The 22,786-nt window shown below is 40.6% G+C and overlaps 1 protein-coding gene across 9 annotated transcripts in view; it reads left to right on the forward strand.

Moving 5' to 3' along the window:
• Positions 1-22,786, forward strand: part of cadpsb (Ca2+-dependent activator protein for secretion b) — a 60,789-nt gene that overhangs the window by 13,219 nt on the left and 24,784 nt on the right. For all 9 annotated transcript variants that reach the window (XM_070901985.1, XM_070901990.1, XM_070901988.1 and 6 more), the window contains exons 2-11: positions 2,412-2,525; positions 4,101-4,433; positions 12,569-12,649; positions 12,937-13,170; positions 14,030-14,151; positions 17,681-17,792; positions 18,727-18,866; positions 19,283-19,349; positions 19,576-19,684; positions 19,787-19,999. In XM_070901985.1, the coding sequence (XP_070758086.1) occupies positions 2,412-2,525; positions 4,101-4,433; positions 12,569-12,649; positions 12,937-13,170; positions 14,030-14,151; positions 17,681-17,792; positions 18,727-18,866; positions 19,283-19,349; positions 19,576-19,684; positions 19,787-19,999 (1,525 nt within the window). The remainder of the gene's footprint in view (positions 1-2,411; positions 2,526-4,100; positions 4,434-12,568; positions 12,650-12,936; positions 13,171-14,029; positions 14,152-17,680; positions 17,793-18,726; positions 18,867-19,282; positions 19,350-19,575; positions 19,685-19,786; positions 20,000-22,786) is intronic.

Raw genomic sequence — 22,786 nt, forward strand, 5'->3', positions numbered from 1 at the left:
TGTTTGTATTTTCTTATTGGCAGTGATGGAGAGGTAATTTTAAAGGTAATTTTATGTGTTTGTATTCATATCAAATCTTTCTTTTTAGACCTAAACTCTGGCACTTTCACATTGGCTCCGATAGAGAAATCTTATGTTACGTGAGCCTCATTTCCTGAACATTGCTGAAGGGGGGTTGGAGTGGTACGATGGACACGCAGATGGTGTTGAGATTGCCTCAAAGGCGCATGATATGTGGTACTTTTCCATCTCACTCCTACACCAAAGTCTGTCACTTGCAATGTGCAGCTGAACGCACGCAGACACACTCACACACACACACACACACACACACACACACACACACACACACGTTACCAGCAGGTCCTTGTGCTTGTTTGATATACACAACAGCTTGAACTGTAGATTGAAAGCAGTTGTCAGAGGGAGATTGTCAGTCTATTGACGGTTAGGTCACTGACTCAGTAACCATGTGTGAAATCAATCCAAGGACATCTAGACCTGAGTGAGGATCGAAAGTGAAAACAAAGGGCGGGATGGACAAAACATCACACGTGTGAAACACAACTCCTGGCTTAATCTTTTCATAAAAGATAGTTGAGTGATAATAGAAAATATAATTAACAAATATTAAAATCCTTTAAAAGAAGAAAAACATTTCCATACATTTAGTGTATAGCAGAATTATTTTGTCTAATTGTACATAAATGCTTTATCTCTAGCATTAGCATGCTAACATGGTCACAACAGCAATGCTCACATGCCGATGTTAAGCAGGTTCAATATCATGTTCTCCATCTTAGTTTAGCGTGTTATCATGCTAACATTTGCTAATTAGCACTGAACACAATTGGTTTAGCAGCTGAGGCTGATGTGAATGCCACTAGTTTTGCAGGTATTTGGTTATAAACCAAAGTTTTGGACAAATTAAAAATGTGACCTGATGATGGCGATAAATTAAAAGTTGGGGATAACCAAAGTTGTTGCAAGTCATTCTGAGGGTGACATGAATGTCTGTACTAAATATCATGGTGATCCATCCAATAGTATCCAGTAGTCATGGTGGTGCTAGAGGAAAAATCAGGGGATTACCAAAGTCAGTAGGATTCATCCTCTGGGCATCATGAATGTTTGTAGAAAATTTGGTGCCAATCCATTGATTAGATGCTGAGATATTTCACTGGATAAGTGGGAACTGTGAGCTAATGATGGCGCTAGAGAAAATGGCCAGCGATCACCAGAGTTATTAGGATTCATCATCTGTGGACCAAGAACATCTTTACAAAATTTCAGGTCAATAGTTGTTGAGATATTTCAGTCTGGATCAAAGTTATGGACCGACCAATCAACAGACCAACAGCCACATGGCTGAAAACAAGTGTGACGTTGTACTTCTTTACTTTCTAGCCTCTTCCAGGGCTATTATAAATGATTTCTTCCCTGTACACTCAAAGTATTATGTTAGGGATGTTTATTTTTTGACATAAGAATCTGACAAGGGTGTGCCTTGTCACCTCTCCTGTTTGTGATATTCATGGTCAGGATATGAAAGTTCAGCTGAGGCCTGGAGTTTGCCCAGTTGGGTGATATTTGGGTGGAATCTCTTCTATTTGTGGATGATGTTGTCCTTTTGGCTTCATTGGACCGTGACCTACAATGTCCACTGGAGCAGTTTGCAGCAGCTGGGTGTGATGCAGTAAGGTTGGTGGATTGCTCAATTCAGTTAGAAGGGGGGGGGGGGGGGGGGTATCCAAGTGGAAGAATCCAGGTACCTTGGGGTTTTATTCATGAGTGATGGTAAAAAGGATTGTAAGATTGACTGCCGTTCAGGGGCACTGGCTGCAGTAATGCAGGCTTTGTATCAGACTGTAAGTAGTAAAGACATAGCTGAGCTGAAAAGCAAAGCTCTCAATTTAACAGTGAGGAATCTTCATTCCCACTCTCACCTGCAATCATAATCTGTGGGTAGAGACTGAAAGAATGGGATTGTGGATACAATCAACTGAGATGAGGTTCCTGGTTTCTCTCCATGTGAAAGCATGAAGAGCTCAGAGATTTGGACCCTGTTATTGATCTGCTGCTCCTCACATTGACAGGAGCCAGTTAATGTGGTTTGGGCACTTGGTAAGAAAGCCTCCTGGCCGGCTACCTTTAGAGGTGTTCTTAAAGGGGGATGCACAGGTAGAATTAGGAAACACTGCAGGGATTACATCTCCCAAATGGCCTGTGCGTGCTAAGTGTGCTCCCAGGAGGAGCTTCAAGAAGTTTCAGGGGAAAAGGATGTTTGGGCTTTAAGTTATTCAAAATGGTTTGAAATGATTGTCGTTTAAAGTAATGTCTGCTTGTTTTGACACATTTTCCTATCCTGGCTTTAGCGCTGACGTGTCCTCTGTTTGTCCTTGCTTCCACAGATAACCAAGCAGCAGCTTCAGCAGACCAAGGATCGTTTCCAGGCCTTCCTCAACGGAGACACACAAATTGTGGCTGATGAGGCATTCATCAATGCTGTGCAGAGCTACAATGAGGTACCAGCACACCATAACCACAGCAGCACAATCACAGTCAGAACCATTTTGTTATCCAAGAGCAGGGACTTGATTCTTTCAAATGAATCCATGTACGTGTTGTGCTATCATTACATACGTCATTCATTTGTATGTGCACTTTTGGAGATTTCAGAAATGTAAAATTGCAGCTGGATATATATTCATCATTTGTTAATATCTTTCAGTCTAAAAAGTAAAAAAAAAAAAAGCACTACACAGTCCTCTTTCCATGTCAAAATGCTTGTATTCAGACAGCTGAGTGGTAAAATGGTGGCTGAAGCTTTTCACTGCACAGATTATGAGTCAGAGCATGTGGCTGACACAGCCGTCTTTTCCAACCTTGCTATTCAATCCGCAGATGAAAAAGTCGTTATTACCCTGCATACAGTACAAAAGGCATTTCAGATAGTGGGGTACGTTAAAGGCCAAATCCATGATGGAAAAACAAGCATAGCCATTATGAAAAAGTATGAGGGTGGAAGTGGATCCATCAGGAAACACATACATAGACTGCCATGGAAGTTAATTACAGGATGACCTCTTCAGTATGTGACAGCCAACCAGGAGTTTTGTTTATTCTGTGATATTTAATGTGAAATATACTTCAATTTAAAAAATAAAGCCAGGAGGGTGATGAAAATTATAAAGAACTAATTTGGTCAATATGGCTCCCTCCTTGTTTTAAGACATTTGCTGACTTTGGTCAGACGATGATGATTGTGGAATGATTTTTCTGGTCACTTTTTAACTTCACTATGTAAACATAATGTGTAAGAAGAGTATAAACGTCCATGTTTTTTCCTCTTGGGTTATTTAGCAACTTGTGTACGGTTTTCAGATCTGTTTTTATCTCAAAGAAAAATAATCAATTAATAAAAAAAATGTTAATTTTCTCATCCACTTAAAATGGCATATTTGTTGAAACAGTGAGGGCCACTATTATTAGCTAAATAATGGATGATCACAGGTTGCTTTGTGTTCGTAGTGTTCCTACATTTGGTGGTCTCCAGTTCTCCAGATGGGAAACTAAAGATTATTAATTTCAGCCTGCAAACCTTCGTTATCCACCGATACATAAACCAAATGACGAGGGTAATGTACCACTGTACTGTAATGTTTCAGTACAGTAGTCGCTGCGTTTCAGCCATAATGGATGCTAAGAACAAAATGTGACTGTCAGAGTGACAAAGCAGTCAGCTCTGATGGTTGCTTTGCTTGATGCTGTGACAATATAGCCTCGCCTGTCTCTGTCCCTGTTAGTCTGTCATTAGCAGGAGACAGAATGCAGCCTTGGCCGTGTTGAGTCACCGCCTTACATACATGCCTCTGATTTTTCAATTCAAAATGAACAAAAACATTTTCCCTTTGCTGACAAAGACAGATATTCACTGTTTGAGACGGTATGTGACAGAAAAGCTTTTCACAACTCCTATGTCATGTACTATAAATATGTGTCTAGAAGTCCTGAGCTACTAAACTAATAAGTGCTTCTTTTTTATGGCTCTTTATCTCTCACATAACTGTGATTAGTGACATTGGTCTCTCACGATGTAGGTGTTCCTAAAGAGTGACCGTGTGGCTAAAATGGTCCAGAGCGGCGGCTTCTCGGCCAACGATTTCAGGGAAGTGTTCAAGAGGCACATCGAGAAGCGCGTGCGCAGCCTTCCGGAGATCGACGGTCTGAGCAAGGAGACGGTGCTCAGCTCCTGGATGGCCAAGTTTGACACCATATACCGCGGGGACGAGGATCCACGCAAGGCACAGCAACGCATGACCGCCAGCGCGGCCTCCGAGCTGATCCTCAGCAAGGACCAGCTGTACGAGATGTTCCAGAATATCCTCGGCATCAAAAAATTTGAGCACCAGCTGCTTTATCAAGCCTGTCAGGTAAGATCTCAAGCCTACTGGTGATACGGATCACAAGGTTTTAACACCCAAATACTTGTTTCAGTTGTTTGGGGTGGTGGAGGCATCATTATAAACTGTAGATTAATTGCAGTATACCTCATGACTGTCTAATTTTCTAAATATTGTGAATATTAAATGATTCCTATTATTATTTTGATAAAGTTACATTGATTTTCTTTTCACTCTAACCTTCTGCAGACCACAACATTATCTTCCTGGCTACATTAAGGACAGTGATGATCTTGTTGAACTGCAGGTGGTAAAGTGAGTTTAGGGCTGAAGCAATCAGTCGATGAATCACTTAGTTGTTCAACAGATAATGCAGCAATGTGGATAATCAATTTATGTTGCTTGATCAAGGAAAAATGTCAAATATTTGCTGGTTCCAGTTTCTTTGAAGAGATGATTTGCTGCTTTTCTCTTTTCTATATAATTGTAATTTGAATATCTTTGAGTTTTGGACTGTTCAGAAAAATGAAAAAAAAGAAAAAAAAAAGTCACTGTGGGCTTTCAGCACTTGTGATGGGCACCTTTGCAACCCTTGCATTGCGTTGGCTAAATTCAACCCTGGACCGACTTTTGAGGTGGACCTGAAATCTCTTTTCTGACCACTTCCAGATTTGACAGCACCTTTCACGATTCACCAAATTCGGTCTGAAAGCTCCAGTATGAAAACACAATATTCTAGTCTATCTGAATAAAACAACTGACATTAGGATAATGGACACAGAATCACCAGATTAGCAACATATGTTGAAGTAATCCATGAAATGTGTTGTTTAATCACACAAAAGCTCAAAAATAATCACTCCTATATCATTTATTCTCGTGTAATGACTCTAGGTGTACGTTATTTATTAATATTTTCCATGGACAACATGCCACTGTTGTCTATGGCTTGAATGGACACATTTTAAAAGTAAATATGTCCTTCTCCAGATATATTTCCTGGTACCAGGCCAGCAATACTTCATTGTAGGGGAGATATGTTGAGATTGCAGGTGGATAATAGTGGACACTGGGGTACTTGTGTCAGACATAACTCTCCTTCCCTCTTTATTGCTCTCTATGGGAATGCTGAAAGCAGCACTAATGTATTCTTTTTTCAGGAGCTTGATTAAAAGTCTTGTCATGACAGGATTTGGAGGAGGGATTCGGCACATTTACTTGCATAAAAACTTACCTCTTCATTTCATTTAGATCTAATGGACCCATCTCAGGGAAGCCAATGAGTTTCAAAATGCTGAATTTCTTTGGACCAGGTGTCATCCTTCTTTCAACAGTTGCTAACGTATAAATCTGCGCAGATGGCACGAGGTGCTGTTAAACAAATGAGATTGTTCAGTATTGTTCAGATGTCTCAGTTGGCAAAGATCAATATGGACTCTGTTCTGCGGAGTGTTCATTTGTTAGAAGCTTCTAATGCTGAAGTGCAGTACATCACCATAGCCTCCAAATCTAGTGTGCGTTTTTCCTCCCAAGCCTTTGAAGATGCTTAACCTAGTTTTCTGTTAATGTGCTGGCAGCAGAGCAGTTAGTATAGGGTCAGAAATCTGCATGCAGAACATAATACCATCTCCCTGAACAGATCCCACTCTGTGCTATACAGCGCTACAGAAGGACATTCAACAATACACCATCATGAATGCGTATATGCTGCAGAAATGTGTATGTGCAGCTTCATACTGTGGTGTAATACTGCTTTTTGACAGTTATCAGTAGGTAAAAATGCCACATGGCTTCAGGTCATAGTTGTGAAAAGGGACAGATTTGTTTTAAATTAATAATTCATATATCTACATGAAAATGAATAGTAAGAATTAAAATTTCCGTTTTTACTCCAGCTGCTTTTCCAGCTGTTCTCGGGAGTACTCACTCTTATTTCACTCACTGGAATAATGAGTATATCAGACCGGGCTCATGTTGACTCTGAGCATCTCCTCAGTAAGCAACCAGGAGCCATATATTGCCCCCTACTAAATGATAAAATCCTCACTAAAAAAGAGACGCAATCCAGTCAGCTTGGCTCACGGCTGCTGGGATTTGATGAAAGGTTTTCATGGATTGGCTGGGATTCAGAGGCCATCATATTTTAGCTGTTATCGCTGGGGATTTACAGTTTTTGCAGTTACATCCAAATAGTAGAAAGGAAGCACTGGTCTATTTCTGTCTCATGCTGAAGTAAGAGCAGCCCCTGGAAATGACTAACAGACTGATTAGACTGGTATGGCCAGCGGCTGCGCCAGTCAGACTCTGAGCATGTTCCACTCCCTGATGGCTGTGCAGTTATTTAGCTTTTTGCGACACCAAGCATGACCAAACAAGTCTAACAACATGTGTTTGGTGTCTACATTGCAAAGCACTTTTGTAAACCATGATTGGTAATTCATAGCAAATTTCATAAAATAAAAGGAGAATTGTGTTTGAGAACCTGGCTGTGGAATGGTTCTGATTTTATTTTTAGTTAAAGTAAAACAGCTGTGGCAGAAATCAGTCATATAACTGCAGACTGCCTGGAGAGTAAAAGCAGGCAACAAGCACATGAAAAGATATTCTGTATCTCTCAAATCCTCTAACCAAAATGCCTTTGCTCTACACACACATCTTGCTGAAAAAGTACAGCACATTCTGAACAGTGCATGACATTTACCAGGTTCTTATTAAACTTTGTCAAAGGATTTATGATCCTCATTATGACAGTTGTTTCTAAGCCGTCTTGTGCTCTGTAAGCAAAGAAAGATAAAAGGAAGAATCTCAAACAGTAACTCGAACATTTCAATTTTCTCAAAATTATCTTGTTGATGCTTTACAGGGAAAAAGTATATAGATTTTTATTTTGTAACTCATTAATAATTAATCATTTCGTGTATAAAATGTCATAATTCCCCTGCATTGCCATAGTCAAATTGTTATTTTTTTCCCCCAAAAAGCAGTCAATTCATTATCATACATGACAAATAAAAGCAGCAAATTCAGTGAATGTTTGGTAGTTTTACTTGAAAAATTACAGACATGTTTAATTGATCATAAATAGTTCATTCATTTTACTAATCAATTAATTTTACTAATCGGCTGCTGTAACGTTAACACTGCTTACAGCGTCTGTGTTTTAATCACTGATATTTATTCACACCAGTGGACTCCCACTTACTAAAATTATTCCCTAATCTCAAGTGTCTGATTAAATTACCTAAGCCTGGGAGTCAAAGTAAGGCCCAAGCACATCAGAATGAGACCTTTCCCCCCACAGAGCTGTAAATCATGGCCTGCCCCCCCAACCCCCCCCCCCCCGACTGACAGACCATACTCAAATCAGCTTTCCCTCTTACAGGCTTTGAAGGAGACCCCTCCTTTTTCCTCTTTAATTTGTCCTGTCAGCAACTGTTAGTTAGGAAATGAGGCCTGAGCTCTTCCTGGTTTTAGCCTGTAGCTGATATAATTGCGTAATGGAGCCTCTTCACTGCACACAGGATTGGGAGAGGATGAAAGCATTTGCTATGCCTGCCCAGCCACCTCTAAGCTGAAAAAGCAGTGGTGCTGAAACGCAGGGTGAAGCTTGACTGCACCCGCGTGGTTTGGAATCTGGACAATGTTTATTATGAGGAGAAAAAAATAAGTTTGTCCTTGAGAGAGATGTCATAGCTCACTACACAACAAAAAAATGTGCATCTTTTCAAGTGCGTATGATTCTGTAAAACATTTTCTTATGATAAATCTGCCAATGATTATTTTGAACCTGTCTCCAGTAAGGTTGCAAATCAATTTGTTTTAAAACTGTTTATTTAAACCTGTAGCAGTTCATTTCAGGGGATAATGCAACAAGCTCAACATTAACATTTCAGGTGGACTGACGAATGTAAGTCCAATATTCACTCTCCTTTTAGCTGTTTTGGTTTCTACCAACTCCTGAGGGAAATATCGGCTCTTTAGCTGCTCTGCCACTATGTTCACCAGCTAGTCGTTAACTTTGTCTGTCTGCCGGTGTCTTGCATATGTAGAATTCAGTTGGTTTATCACAGATGCTTGCTGAGAGAGAACAAAAAGTAAGTTGCGCTCATAAAACCATAAAAATGAGCTGAAAGACACTTAAAAGCTATGTAGAGCTGAAGAGAACCGTATCCCCTATGAGCGACACCTTTCACATTACACATAGTAATCTGATATTAGATAACTGATTAAGGAAGCTTTAAACAAGATCAAAAGACAAAATAAACTAAATCTCCACACTAGGCTGAAGAAACATTTCTCTTGATTGTACCGTAAGTTGATTAAGATGTTAGAAGTTGAGATGGAGATTTGTTTTTACCACGTACACTCATGAACACATTTCCTAATTAGCATTGCCTTGCATGTCGCCACACTCACACATGAGAAGCTTTTTCTCACCCCGCGCACTTTATTAACACACACATACAGACACATAGTCACACACAGAAAGTCTAAATATAGACCAGCTGCTTCGACTCCTCCAGGTCCCTTTCAGCTCCTATCTAGCCCTGCCCGCCCTGCCTTTGTTCTCTACGAGAATCCGCCCCTGGCCGAGTGTGCTGTCTGCTGCTAATGTCCCAGCATCCACCTGGGAATCTGTCATCAGCTGTGCTGTTAACTACCCGCCTGCTTATGCTCCATCACCTTTAACCTGCTGTCAGCTTGGCTAACACTGACACAGTGTCACCTTTATTTAGCTGCAGTGCTGCTGTCAGCTTCAGTAACGTAAATCGAAATGTACCTTTTAGCCAGTCTTATTTTATATTAGATTGCCTGTCCACCTATATCGTGCCAGTGGGCCATTGACAGCAGTGACCTTTCAGCGGTTGTAGGCCTGTTAAGATTGGGGTGCTGTGGAGCCCAGTAGGAGGTGGCTGTTAGTTCACACTGACTCTCCTCCAGGTCTACTTCCTCCTACAGCCAGGACCGTCTTTGCTTTTCACTACTGTCAAGAGAGATGGGAGAAAGAAACAGGCCCCATCCCCCTTCACATTACATGCTTCAGAGTCTCTCCTCTCCTCCTTTTGCAGACGAGCTGCAATCTGCACATAGTCACAATGACCCATAGTTATTGTTGTTATGAAGTATTGCGGAGGATTTTGCAATCTTGAGAATTTGCCTGGATACATGGATTTAGGTCTGTTGTGTTTTGTGGGAGGGGGGAGGCACACCAATGAGACAGTAAAAATGCACTGTCAGATACCGGCAGGCCGAGCTGCTGGATTTCCAGGCATGGCAGTGACAGTTCTTTTGGGATTGCATGAGTCAGATGTCGCTGGCACCGCAGTCCAATAGTGCCCAGAGCTCTGAGTGTTTTGACAGGCAGCGCAGGAGCGCCAGCAGCAGGGGGAAAGGGTCTGTTCAAGCACAGCTCAGGCAGGAACGCAATCACTATCAGTCACAGTTACGGTTGTGGATGAATCTGGTTTTCTGCTATTGGACTTGACAATAAAAAAAACACCTCCTCCCTGTAAGAATTCCTACCAAAAGACGCTCGCCACTGTTTTAAGTGTCACTGTGTGGCAGAACAGCATTGAGTACTACTGTTCTGCAAGTGCAGACATTCTGCTGCAGCTGGTGGCGAAGTCTGATTATGTGCTCTACTAAACAGGAACTCTGGGTTATGTAGCAGGGTGGCTGTTTAGTGGCCAGCACTGGTAACACACTGGACCTCCTCCTTTTAAGATGCCATCTGGCTGACATAATTTCATAATGTGCACATCAGTGAACAGAATCAATTCAAGAAAAAGGTATTGCAGGAAAAATCCAAATCAGCATAATATCTAGATTCAAGAAAGCAACAGTGAAAATGATTTTCTACTGCTAGCATGACCAAGAAGTACTGTTAGTACTTAAGTGTGAAGTGTACAGACCAGCCTATCTGTGTCACTCTTTTTCCTCATCCACGTCCTGTGTGTTACTTCAGTCCCCTGTTAACGGCTGCACCGTGACTTCAGCTCATTCTCTCTTAAAAAGGATTGCTGGAAGAGGCAGAGAATCAATATGGTAAAGCCTGAAAGACAAGGCCTGTTAATGTAATAGGAGTGGGTGAAATACCATAAGGCAAAGAGAGGTCAGCGCTGGCACGCGTCCCAGCGGCAGGAGACCAGAAGAGTTTAGAGCGCTGAATCACAAATAGATCAGATGCTCAGTTGGAGAGACCATGCAGCTGTATAGAGATGATTATCTTCTTAGTGACAGAGTCAACATTCACTCTCCTCCAGTACTTTATGCTTTATTCACCACACATTTTTCAGTTGGTCAGTTGTGTGACTTACAAATCTAAATGTAGAAACAATGATGATGCAATGATTTGAAAAATATTTTTTACTACTCCTAGTTGACACAGACCAATTTACAAGAGAAATATAAATGATCATAAAACAAAACAATACAATATTACAGAAAACCTTTTGTTGCTGCTGCTTCGTATTGAAGCTTTTTTTTTTTTTTACCATTGCACCAACTGGTCAAGATGAAAGATTGTATTTGCTTGCACTGAAAGTCACACTGGTCTTCACCTCAGTGTGTGTGCATTCTCAAAGTTAGAGAGTGATAAAATCTAAAGAGAAAAAACTCATACATCATGAAAAATAGGTTGTGTTCGGAAAGTCGTCTGTTTTTTTTACTGCAAGTCTTGTTGCTAACAAATTGCAAGTTTCTGTTCAAATATGCTCCTTTGACAGCATGACACATTGAAATATGTGCTCCATGAAAACTGTGGCTTCATATTTCCCCCCCAGTTTTAAAATACAGGACGAACGTGTAAACCTCAAGGATTTTGCAATATACCAACACGAGTTAGATGTTATTTATTTATTTATATACAGAAGACCTGTACAACACCGCTGTGTGGAAAGGTTTGTGACTCCCCAGGTACAACCATGCTGCAGATGTGTCTCAATTAGGCTACCGTCCTCACAGAGCAAATGGTGGTGACTGGTGAATCACAGCATCACATTTGACAAGAGAGAATGTTTTGGCTGAGAGAATAACCGAAGAAGTGAGGCATATAGAAGCACAAAGCAAGAGAGAGACATCAGCCCTCTCTTCTATTTCCTTGTGTCAGCTAATATAAAACTCTCATTCATTATTGATGTGAGAGAGCCATGAATTTCTCAGCCTTTCATTACTCCAGGGCAAAAACTAGGCTAACAGATGTCAGGCATCTTTGCCCAGAGCTGATATTGTCCAATACAGGCAGTTTTCAAACATTTTAATCAGATTACATTACCACTGTTTTTGCCTCAGTGTGCCAAAACAGTTTTGAATGGCTCATTCGAGTCAAAGCTTTTCCGTATCACTGTGAACGCGTTTGATTGTGTTAATTTACAGATATGAGCTTTAGTTTTACTGCTCCTCTCTCAGCTCTACATTTTCAGAGAGGTGAATTTTCATTCTGCTGATTGAAATCAACAAGAAAAGGAAAAAATTCCAAACACTCGACACTTCCAAAAAGACCTTTCCTCAAACAGTGTCCATTCACGGTCTCTATGGTGATGGCAGCATGGTTCCTATGAGGGAGTGATGAATTTCCTTTTGATTTCGAGCTATTCATGTATGCTGCCACACCATGCTGCTATGATTGCAGCACATTAGAACAAATCGAAGCTCTAATTTGCCTTTTTATGCCCCTGCTATACTATTCGTCATCATTACCAATCTGCATGAGCACCTTTTGGATTGCATGGTCACATTGTCTTCAACCTGCTCGTGAGGTATAGCAAGATTTAAATGACACCTATATCTAAGCTAGGCCAAATGAACAGTTAGCATTAAAGGGGAGTTCCAGGTTTGTTTACAGGTCTTTACTAGTAGTACTACTGCATGTGTAGGCTCCAGGCAAGACGTTAAAAAAGACGATATCTCTGGTTCTTTAAAATATTTTAAATCATCCAATGTTTACACCCATGTGTAAACATCTCTCTCTCATACGTAAATTGCATTGTTAAAAATACAGCAAACATCAACAATATATGTAAGTAACATAACATGTATCAAAGGATGTTTTGGATTTCTCATCTTTCATGGTGAGATAAATGATGCTGGGAGATGCAGGTGACCTTTGACACTGATATGGCTATCAGTGTGACCTCATTGACCTGCTCCTCTCTTTTTATCAATAGCTGGACAACCTGGATGAGCAGGCTGCACAGATCAGAAGAGAGCTGGATGGTCGTCTTCAGATGGCGGACCAGATTGCCAGGGTGAGTCTGACTGCGGTGGACTTTAATATGTTTTGTTATATAGTTGATGTGTCACTAATATGGTGTAACTTGTGTAAACATCATAGTGAGAGCTTCCACCCACAGTTGAACATTTACACATTTTATTTCTCTTTACACTAAATTAGGTATTCATCATCTGAAAAAGAGACACCCACACTAATCTTGCTTTTATGTTTTCAGCATTTTGAAAACTCCCACATTTACCTCATTGTTAATTTTCATCAAGACTGTGATTGTTTGCTGAGTCTTTTCTGTTTCGTTAACAGGGTGGCAAGTTCCCCAAGTTTGTGTCAAAAGAGATGGAGGCCATGTACATCGAGGAGCTCAAGTCCTCAGTGAATCAGCTGATGGCCAATCTGGAGAGCATGCCCGTGTCCAAGGGAGGGGAGTTCAAACTCCAGAAGCTGAAACGGGGACACAACACCTCCATCATCGACATGGGCCAGGAGGACGAGAACACGCTGTCCAAGTCTGATGTGGTTCTGTCCTTCACTTTGGAGGTACAGTGGATTAAGAGTGAGGCTAGATATGCATGTGTAATCAAATGAATGTGAAAACACACCTACTAAGTTTCATCAGTTTGACATATTTCTCAGGATTTCTAAGTATAGCCAGATGGAGCGAACATTATCCCATCATAATATCTAAACTACATCTGCCTAAACCAGAACTCATAAATCAGTGCTGTCGTCAACTACTTGTCTGCTCGAGACTAAGTATAGAAACAGACAGCAGACCTGTTCAGGGAGGTTGAACAGACGCTATGTGAAGAACAGACTGACACACACACACACGCACACACAAAAACACTTTTACCTGCTCCTTAAAGGGGAACGTGACTCATCTTTTTATCAGCTTGTCTGAGATGAGCTATCACCATCGAAACAGGCAGCAATCGCACCTCGTTCCTTGTGATGTGGTGCCATTTCAGAATCAGGAAGTTCATAATGTACAAAGAATATGACACAGTTTTCTTCTGTTCCGTTGCACAGAATCTGAATGGAGAAATGATTTTCACCATAGTGGCAATTAGCTTATTTGTGTGAGGTGGTAATTCCATAGTGCTTTGGTAAAGCCTCGTAGATTATGCCTACGAGAGAGCTGTACTTTACAGGAAGGATGGCTGTCATTTTTATGGGCTGTAGTAGAAAATCTGCTAAGATCTACATTTTAGTAATATGAGGGCACCGGCTAGAAGAGTAAATAGTGATTGTGGCTTGTGTAGTGTTTCTAAAATATCTATCAAACTGGAAGGATTTTCCGCCTGCACAATGTGCTGTCTACTTTTTTTGCTTACTTCTTCCAAGAGATGAATCACTCCTCGTCTGTAACCTTCACTGAGGTGTCTGTGCTTCCTAGGTGGTGATCATGGAAGTGCAGGGGCTAAAGTCTCTGGCTCCGAACAGGATTGTCTACTGCACCATGGAGGTGGAGGGAGGCGAGAAACTCCAGACCGACCAAGCAGAGGCATCCAAGCCAACGTAAGGGCCTGAGCATGCACATGCACACATTCATGCACGCTTGTTTTTTCATATGTATTTATGTGAGTGTTGAATATTGTCCGTGACACTTTCTTCACCACAGAATTCACTGTCTATCTACCCCTGTTTAAACTTCAGCTTCCAAACTTTTCTGAGGACTGAAAAAACAACCCTCTGGTGATCCTTACAAGGAAGATAAACATGAATGTGTGCGCAAAGCAGCAGTATACAGTATGCAATTACTCATTTTAGCTATTATTGCCTGCAGCCCCACTTCAGTTTAGCATCGGGTATCAGGTATTCAAACATTTGAAGTGAGTGTAAACTGGTTTTGCACTGAAGACTAAAAAAAAGTCCTTACAAGGTCAGATTTACTGTGTCTTTATTCTTTAGTAATGCAGAGTAACAGGCACAAACATTTCTGCTGATGCTGTCCTCTGTGTGTATCATAATATATTTTAGACTTTTTAATTGTCTTACAAACCCTACATAATGTCATTTAATCCACGGCCAGTGGTTCCACTACTGGCAGTAACTTACAGGCTCTGGCCAGAGAAGGCTTTTTAATTATTTATTTCATCCAAAGCGAAAATGTAATTTCAACAATTTTAATTATCTTTCCAATAATTTAACAGTGCTAATTTTAAAACGTGTACTGTTGAGATCCAGCCCCATTCTTTTATTGATCTTTGGTGCCTTCTGCAAATTGCTTCAGATGCCCTGAGTAAAATCTACTTGTGAGAAAATGCAGTAAAACCAACTTTGCCAAATCTTCCTGAATCTCAGTGGGTTCTTGGTTGTAGGAAGACATTTTCCAGTGCTCCTGCTTGTGTTCTCTGATGCGTCATTCCCTCCTGAAGTCACTTTGCATGTGAAACACTGTATTTAAAATAACTGGGGCTGTGCAGTTGAGCAAAACTTTGATTTACTTATTTATTTCCCCTTTGAAATGTATCAATTATTTGTTCCAGAGCAGCAAAATCTGAGCTCTCGTAGTCAGAATACACATTTAAGTGAACCTGCACTTAATGAAATATAGGTTTTAATGAAAATTTGGTGTTGTCCTGTGATGAGCCTTAACAGCAGACACCCTAAACTGAAGCAGCTTGAGTCATTCATGACTCACAGCTGAACCCAAAAACCCCTCTGACTGGATTTCTGTCTCAGCCGATCAAGGTGTGAAAATCCATTGTGTAATCCCACAGTATGTCAAGTATGAAATGAAATGGCATAGTTTGTGAGTTTCCTTCCTTCCTTTGAAAGTCCCAACGGTTTGCACGTATCATAAAATACTTGCTTCGCTTCTTGTTATACTAGACCAGATGCATAACAATGATGGTGTCCTGCTGAAGGCAAATATATCGTCTACTAAATATATTTACCCTTTTTTTTCCTCCATATATTAAACTGGTATGGCACAGCTTAATGTACAAGAGAAAATGTCCATGAAACATTCATGCAAATACAAGCTATTTTAAGGCCTGAATGTCTTCCTCTGATCTCCCCAATTCAAGAGCCATTTTATGAAGAGAGTGTGAGAGAGATGGAGGGACATGAATGAGAGGAGGGATTAGAGGAGAACAAGGCGAGGGTAATATGTGTGTGTGTGTGGGTGGGTATGTATGCACATGTACAGACAGAAAAAACACATGAGATGCATGTATTAATGCACATACTGCTGCAGGTTATTTGCACACAGCAATTCCTTGTATTGCTTGTATTCGGTAACTGTGTGCTCAGACTTGCTATCGTGATTTTACACTTTCATGAACTGATATAAGGGGCTGATATTGTTAACGCTGCAAAGAGAATTATTCTGTTATTGTCTAGTAATTCTGCTATTTATTTTTTTCATTTGACCCACTTGAGCACACAACTGGTTTTGGAGAAAGAGCTGTCGGAGCACAGCACTGTCACGTCCATTAATAGACCTGAGATTGATCCACAAGGTCACCTTCATGGCAGCACAATGCTTCCATCTGAAATCAACACAGCTCAGCACCAGCTCCTCTGCTCTGCCGCGCGTTTGGAATTGCAGCATCTTTGTGTACATTAATTTGCAATTAATTATGAATGTTAGAAATGGTTACAAGGAAAACAGCTTTCCATAGCTGGAATTCGACACCATGTCTTACGTACCACACCATAGAGAATTCAGGCATTTATATTATGTTGCTAAGGCTTCACGAGGCAGCATAACATGTTGGCAGCCCCAGATGGCAGCAAGAGGTGACAAAAGCCCCTATATATGTTGTGTAACATGATTACAATGAACTGTATTATCCATGTGTTTTTTTGTTTCGTTTAATCCTTTGGGCTTGTGGAGGCGTAGCTGGTGAAGAGGTTTAGTCATTATTAGCTTGCTCTTAAAGGATGACTTCACATTTTCTCGAGTCTATCTTAAAACAATGTTCTCATATGTAATCCCTTCTTAAAGCAATTTCAGATGAAGAGATGGGGGACAAAATCAGTCCTATTTCGGTGCAAAAAGTTCAACCAAAGCTTATATGAGGCTTCAGCAGAGTTATGAGGACTGTCCCCCATCACTTACATTGGTATCACTTTGTCACGAACACATCTTTTAAGCTTTAACACATAACTACAGTTTGGTCGTCTGATGTTTGTGTGGGTTTCCTCCAGGTGCTTCAGTTTTCTTATAAGTATAAAAACATCATGCAGGTCAGGTGGAAACTAACTTTTATTTCTTTGTGTTTTAATCTGTTTTTGTATGTTGCTACATTTGATTAGAGATTCATATATTTTATTTTCTAATTTTCTTTTAATGTGGTTTTAATGGATTTTTTATGCTAAAGCTCTCACATCTGTATTTACATACAAATAGATTGTCTTGCTTCGAAGACATGCCTGTGATAAGGGTTAAATACAGTACAATACACTTGACAGCAGAAGTTAATTTTAGTCAGTCTGTAGCATCTCTCTGCCGCTCTCTGTAGCAGTCCCACGAAAAAAATTATTTTGGCTGATAAGATGATTGTTTTTGTTATATAAAAATCTTGCCAAGTGCAGCTTTAAAGATGTCTGGTATATAAATAACAGGAAAGCATTTGGAACAAGTAACAGTGAGATAGAGGAATAAAGGGTGTGTGTGTGTGTGTGTGTGTTATCTTCTGTAGATCTGTGTGACTCTGCAGTATTTCTTCTTTTATAAAATACTTCCTGTCAGTCCTCCATCATCTTTCTTGTATGATAAAACAATATACTGTGGTGTGTGTGTGTGTGTGTCTATGGTGTATGTCTCTCTGTTGTAAACTGCATCCCGTTATGGCTGTGTTGAAGTATCTCAAAACAGGAATTTTATTCTTTGATTGCTGTTTAATTTGCCTATTTGATGTTGTTTACTGACTTTTTTCTATGTGTTTTCAGTTGGTAAGGAAGTGAAATCTCTCTTCCAGACTTTATCTTTAAAAGTAAAAGCGATTCACTGGTTGCTGGAGATGAAGTCATTGTGCGGGAAGACCGTGCTGTCATGGAAGCTAACCTCTGGAGTGTCTATTGTTGTGTCTTTCAGCTGGGGGACCCAAGGGGACTTCACCACCACACACCCTCTGCCTGCTGTCAAGGTGAAACTGTTTACAGAGAGCACAGGGGTGCTGGCTCTGGAGGACAAAGAACTGGGCAGGGTAACTCTTCTGTTTGTTTTATTTTAACCAACACAGAAATACTCACATGTCACAAGCATTTTATTGTGTCTAAAATACTCTCTACTCTGTAACTGTGTCACATTCTGATTTTAGTCTCCAGTGTACTGAAACTTGAATGTTATTCAGACATAACCTTTTGATTTCATTTTTTGCAAGTTAAACACGAGGTGGAGGTGGTCAAAATGAGAAAATCTTTTGCACATACTAATAAAAACGCAGCTCTTGTCCCACTGAATTTTTCTTTTTATTTGATCATTTTTGCAAGTACTGGAAGAGGGAAGAACACATTTTGTGTGTGCTTGTGCTTCCAGCAAACACTTCTCACTTTGATACTTTCACGTTATGCTTGTGTTTGAGCGACCCGGACTGAATTGTACTTCTCTCAATAGTCTTTGAACATTATTTAAATCTTGAGCTGCTCCGACTCAAACGTAGAGAGGACATTTATCAGATCTCCAGTCCGCACTTTCCTGAGGTGTAAACGTGTAAGGTTGCTGTGATAGATGGTTAAGGAAGGTGGTGTTGCTGGTTTGCATTCGGGCAGCGGCGCCTCAGACGTCCCTGTAGTGGCAGTGACCTTGGTTGTGACAAGGCTCTTTGATCTCTCACTGCAGCAGCGTTGGCAGGAAGGCAGGCTTCCTCAAAGCTCTTTAACTCAGTAAAGAGAGATTAGGCCTCCTCTTCGGGGAGGCAGAGCAAAGCACTGCTCTGTTTCTCTACCCTTTCTCACATTATTCTTTCACTTACAAAAATTGCGAAACACTCACACAAACATATAATCACCAGCACTTGCAAACACACTGATTGGTGTTGCTGAATGTTGCACAGGATGAGATCAAAGATTCACCTGCAGGATACAAACGCTGATAATTATGGAATCTTACTTCTTGCTGTCTTTTTCGTGCGAGTGCAGGTTGTCCTCCACCCAACTCCTAACAGCCCCAAGCAGTCCGAACTCCATAAGATGACTGTGACTAAGGCATGCCCCGACCAAGATCTGAAGATCAAACTGGCCATACGTATGGACAAACCACAGAACATGAAACACTGTGGGTAAGAGATACGCTGCCAAGTAAGCCATGTAGCGGTGTTCCTGTGTGCCTTTCACTTTCTTTCTTATAGAAAGCCCTCTCAGCTCCTTGGCCTCATTTCTAGTCACGTACCATGGAAAAATACTGTGAAGTGCACTACTCCCCCTGGTGGACACCAGCGAGTAGTTTAGATTTTTTTTTTAATTGGAAGGTGCCAAAAAACTCTAAATATTGAGGACAACCTCAATCATATTTCATTTATATAACCAGTGTGCTATTCATCTCAAGATTTGGTTCAACTTTTCTCAATTCTATAGCAAACCACATTTTTTAATGAACTATTTCTGTGCACTAGGTATGTGCACCAATCAGTGTTTGTTTTCATTGTGACATGTGGACTGGGTTTTGTCTCCTTGTGTGTGGACAATGTTTTGACAGGTACCTGTGGGCTTTTGGGAAGAATGTTTGGAAGCGCTGGAAGAAGCGTTTCTTTGTTCTTGTGCAGGTGGGTCGTCGTTAAAAATAAAAAAACAAAATTGAACCTTAGTTTTTAGCCCATTAGTTTGTATTAAAGATTCCTTTTAACTGACATCTCTTGGTATTGCTTATATTACGCTGATACTGTATGCAGGAAAACATTTGTTAAAATATGTTAACAGTTCAGAATTCAATAACTTAGGTTTATCTGAGGCTGGTTGAAGTTATCGCTAATGATTCCCTTTGTGTTGTAGGTGAGTCAGTATACGTTCGCCATGTGCAGCTACAGAGAGAAAAAGTCAGAACCGCAGGAGCTTCTCCAGCTGGACGGGTATACTGTGGACTACAGTGACCCCCAGCCAGGTGGGACGGCACACCTGTTCATGCTAATAATTGCAGGTTCACGTACACACACACACATTGTAAAACACTAACCTCTTGTTCTTTAACGTCCTGTTGTCTCAGGCTTGGATGGTGGCAGGGCTTTCTTCAATGCAGTGAAGGAAGGCGACACTGTGATGTTTGCCAGTGATGATGAGCAGGACCGCATCCTGTGGGTCCAGGCCATGTATCGTGCCACTGGCCAGTCCCACAAGCCTGTCCCACCCACTCAGGTCCAGAAACTTAACTCCAAAGGGGGTGCCTCAGCCCAAATGGATGCTCCCATTTCTCAGTTCTGTAAGTAGCCCGAAACACAACACGGTCACTTAATAGACAAAGCAGTGAAAGCTCTAACCCATAAATGTCTCACGCCATGCGCTCCACACTGCAGTCACAAAATGTGCTGGTAGAACTAACACACAAGCACGCACACACATGCCTTGATCTCTCACAGATCCCTCCAGCATCTGATGGACTTCCACTCATTGTCACCACTCCCACAGTGTTTAAAGGTGCAATTCCATGCTATCCCATCAGTCTGTTCACAAGGAACAACCAACCCCTGAAAGAAAATACTTTTATCATACAGCAGCAGGATATGGCGTGCATACTTTGTATCAAAAACTAAATAGGTCACCACACATAAGATTTGAACATTCAAGCCTGCTGGGGTTGAATTCAGACTGACAGCGACAGGGTGTGCAGCTCTTGTCCTAACCGTAGCCCTGCTTTAATCCGGTCGTAGCTGTAGAGGGCAGCTGTGAAGGCGGCCGTGGTTCTGAGACAGTTTCTCAGATGGTTCCCTTGTCGCTGAATGACGGCTAAGCCAGACAACATGTCTAAAGTTTTAATCAATCTGTCACTGTACTTGCACCTCTAAGCAGCCCACAGGTCAGGTAGCAAAGTGAAGGTAAGAGTGTCTACAGTAGTGTGGCATCTGTACCAACTTCTGTTGTAACCGTCTCTTGTGTCCCCCCTCATTAAAGAAGGGAAAAATATATTTTCTTTTTGTAAGTATCACAATAAATTCTGTCAGCAACATTTTTCCTCACACGATCTATATATACTCAAGTTGGTTTTGACCTATGCTGTCAGTCATTTTCTTATTTTAGAGAAATTAGTATCTTTGCCCATAACAACACGAACATAGGCCTTTCTGACCTACTGAGCTTAATGTCACATATTCTTTATTTTTTATTTTTTTACCAATCCACAATAATAGATCCTGCTATTCAGAAAAAAACTTTTTGTGTGCATCTTCTGACTCCATAGTTTAAGAATGATTTCTTTACCAACTCTAATGAGCAAGATCTTATTTTTTTCCTTGATTCATTGTAGAAAAAAGAATTGGCATTATTTACGAATACTAAAAAATGGACACCCAAGGTTATAGTAATAATAATAATAATAACAATAATAATAATAATAATAATAATAATAATAATAAAAGCCCCACGTTTATTTCACTCTCTGTTAATCATATCATTGGAGTAAAACTATAAAGACATGAATTGGATCAGTTACTCAGAATCCTATCACATAAATTCTATGTTGTTTCTCCATTGGTTTCTTTGTCCAGTATGTGATCGTTCTTGTGGTTAGTTGACTCCTCTGATGCCAGCTGTTGCCATTCAAAGCCTCCTCACAGTGGCACAGACCTCCTACCCCCTCCCTGAAACATTGTGGCACACCACGCGTACATGTTTCACCCCCTGGTGGTCTTGAATGGCACTGGGACCATAACATACACAGCCCTCCTGACTCTGCTGCAGTGGACTGATCAAAAAAAACAAGAGTCCTATGAAGGTTCTGAGTGATCTGCACAAATTATGAATAGTTTTTTCTTTCCCCAATCAACCAGTTTCATACTAGAAAGTGGTTTACTGCACATCATTTAAGTGTTCTAATCAATGTGGACAGGCTTTATAATAGGCTGTACAGAAAATACAACAAATTAGTACAATATATGTATCCATAGACGGCTTAAAGGGGTACTCCAGCGATTTAGTGTTACTGGTCAACATTAAAGAGGGTTAGATATCCGTTTAGTCTCTAGTATGTTTCAAACCTCCTACATTTCTCATAATGCAACTCGGTAGCATCTTTTCATTAGACCTTCTGTGCCTGGTAAACACCCACATATTTAAAAGTCCACACCTCCAGTTAGTATTGCAGACTTTCTGTTATAAATCTGTGGTATTCAAGCCCAAACCAAGGTAGTCAGAACTTGCCTAAGAATCATCAAATTTTAAAGTTTTCCTCAGTATCAAAGTAATTCAACGATAGTCGACTGTACATCCATGGGTACATTGCAAACAGGAACTGCTTGTAGCTAATTCTGCATATTTAAAGGTGCCAATTTGCCAAAATGTAAGCAAATATAGACAGGCTCAAAACAGAATACCAGCCCCTACCTGGAGCTGACAAACAGTGCATTTTATGCACAGTTTAGTCCATTTTCATGCAAAAGTGACATTTTCACACTGAGCTGAAAATAAGAATAAAGTAGAGGGACAAGCAGCTCTTCACGCGGAAAAAACTTTAGAGAGCCACTTCAAAATACAAGGACGTTGCTCTGGACAGGATTTAAATTACAGGAGGACCAGCGAGTTCCCTGAAAAACAGTAAGTAATTGCAGCTATAATTACTACCTGGGATTGTGGGTGAAAAATTACCCACATATGCTCTCTGGACTGGATTAGAATCACTGACCAGTGCAGGTAATGTTAAAATCACCTCGACTCTCCTAGAGAGAAATAAATCACAAAAGACATCATACTGCTTTTACAGGTTCAGCAGTACTAACCATGACTAGTAGACTGATCTTTGTCTGAAATCTTTGGAGTACTCCTTTTAAAAGCATGTTTAAATTTACTGCTTGATTTATTTCAACCTTTCCAGGACCTTCATAGTCTCTGTCCTTTTAAAAAAGACACAGGCATCTTTTACACATAAAACTGACTTGAGGTTTACGTCATCAGGGTAGGTGTATGTGTTTGCCAATGTCCCTTTTAAAAGTAAGCCTGTTTGATCTGCAGTTATGCAGAGTGACAGTACTTAACGTGTAGCTCTCGACTCCTTAAG

Source organism: Enoplosus armatus, chromosome 3 (genome assembly GCF_043641665.1).
Source record: "Enoplosus armatus isolate fEnoArm2 chromosome 3, fEnoArm2.hap1, whole genome shotgun sequence".
NCBI lineage: Eukaryota > Metazoa > Chordata > Actinopteri > Centrarchiformes > Enoplosidae > Enoplosus > Enoplosus armatus.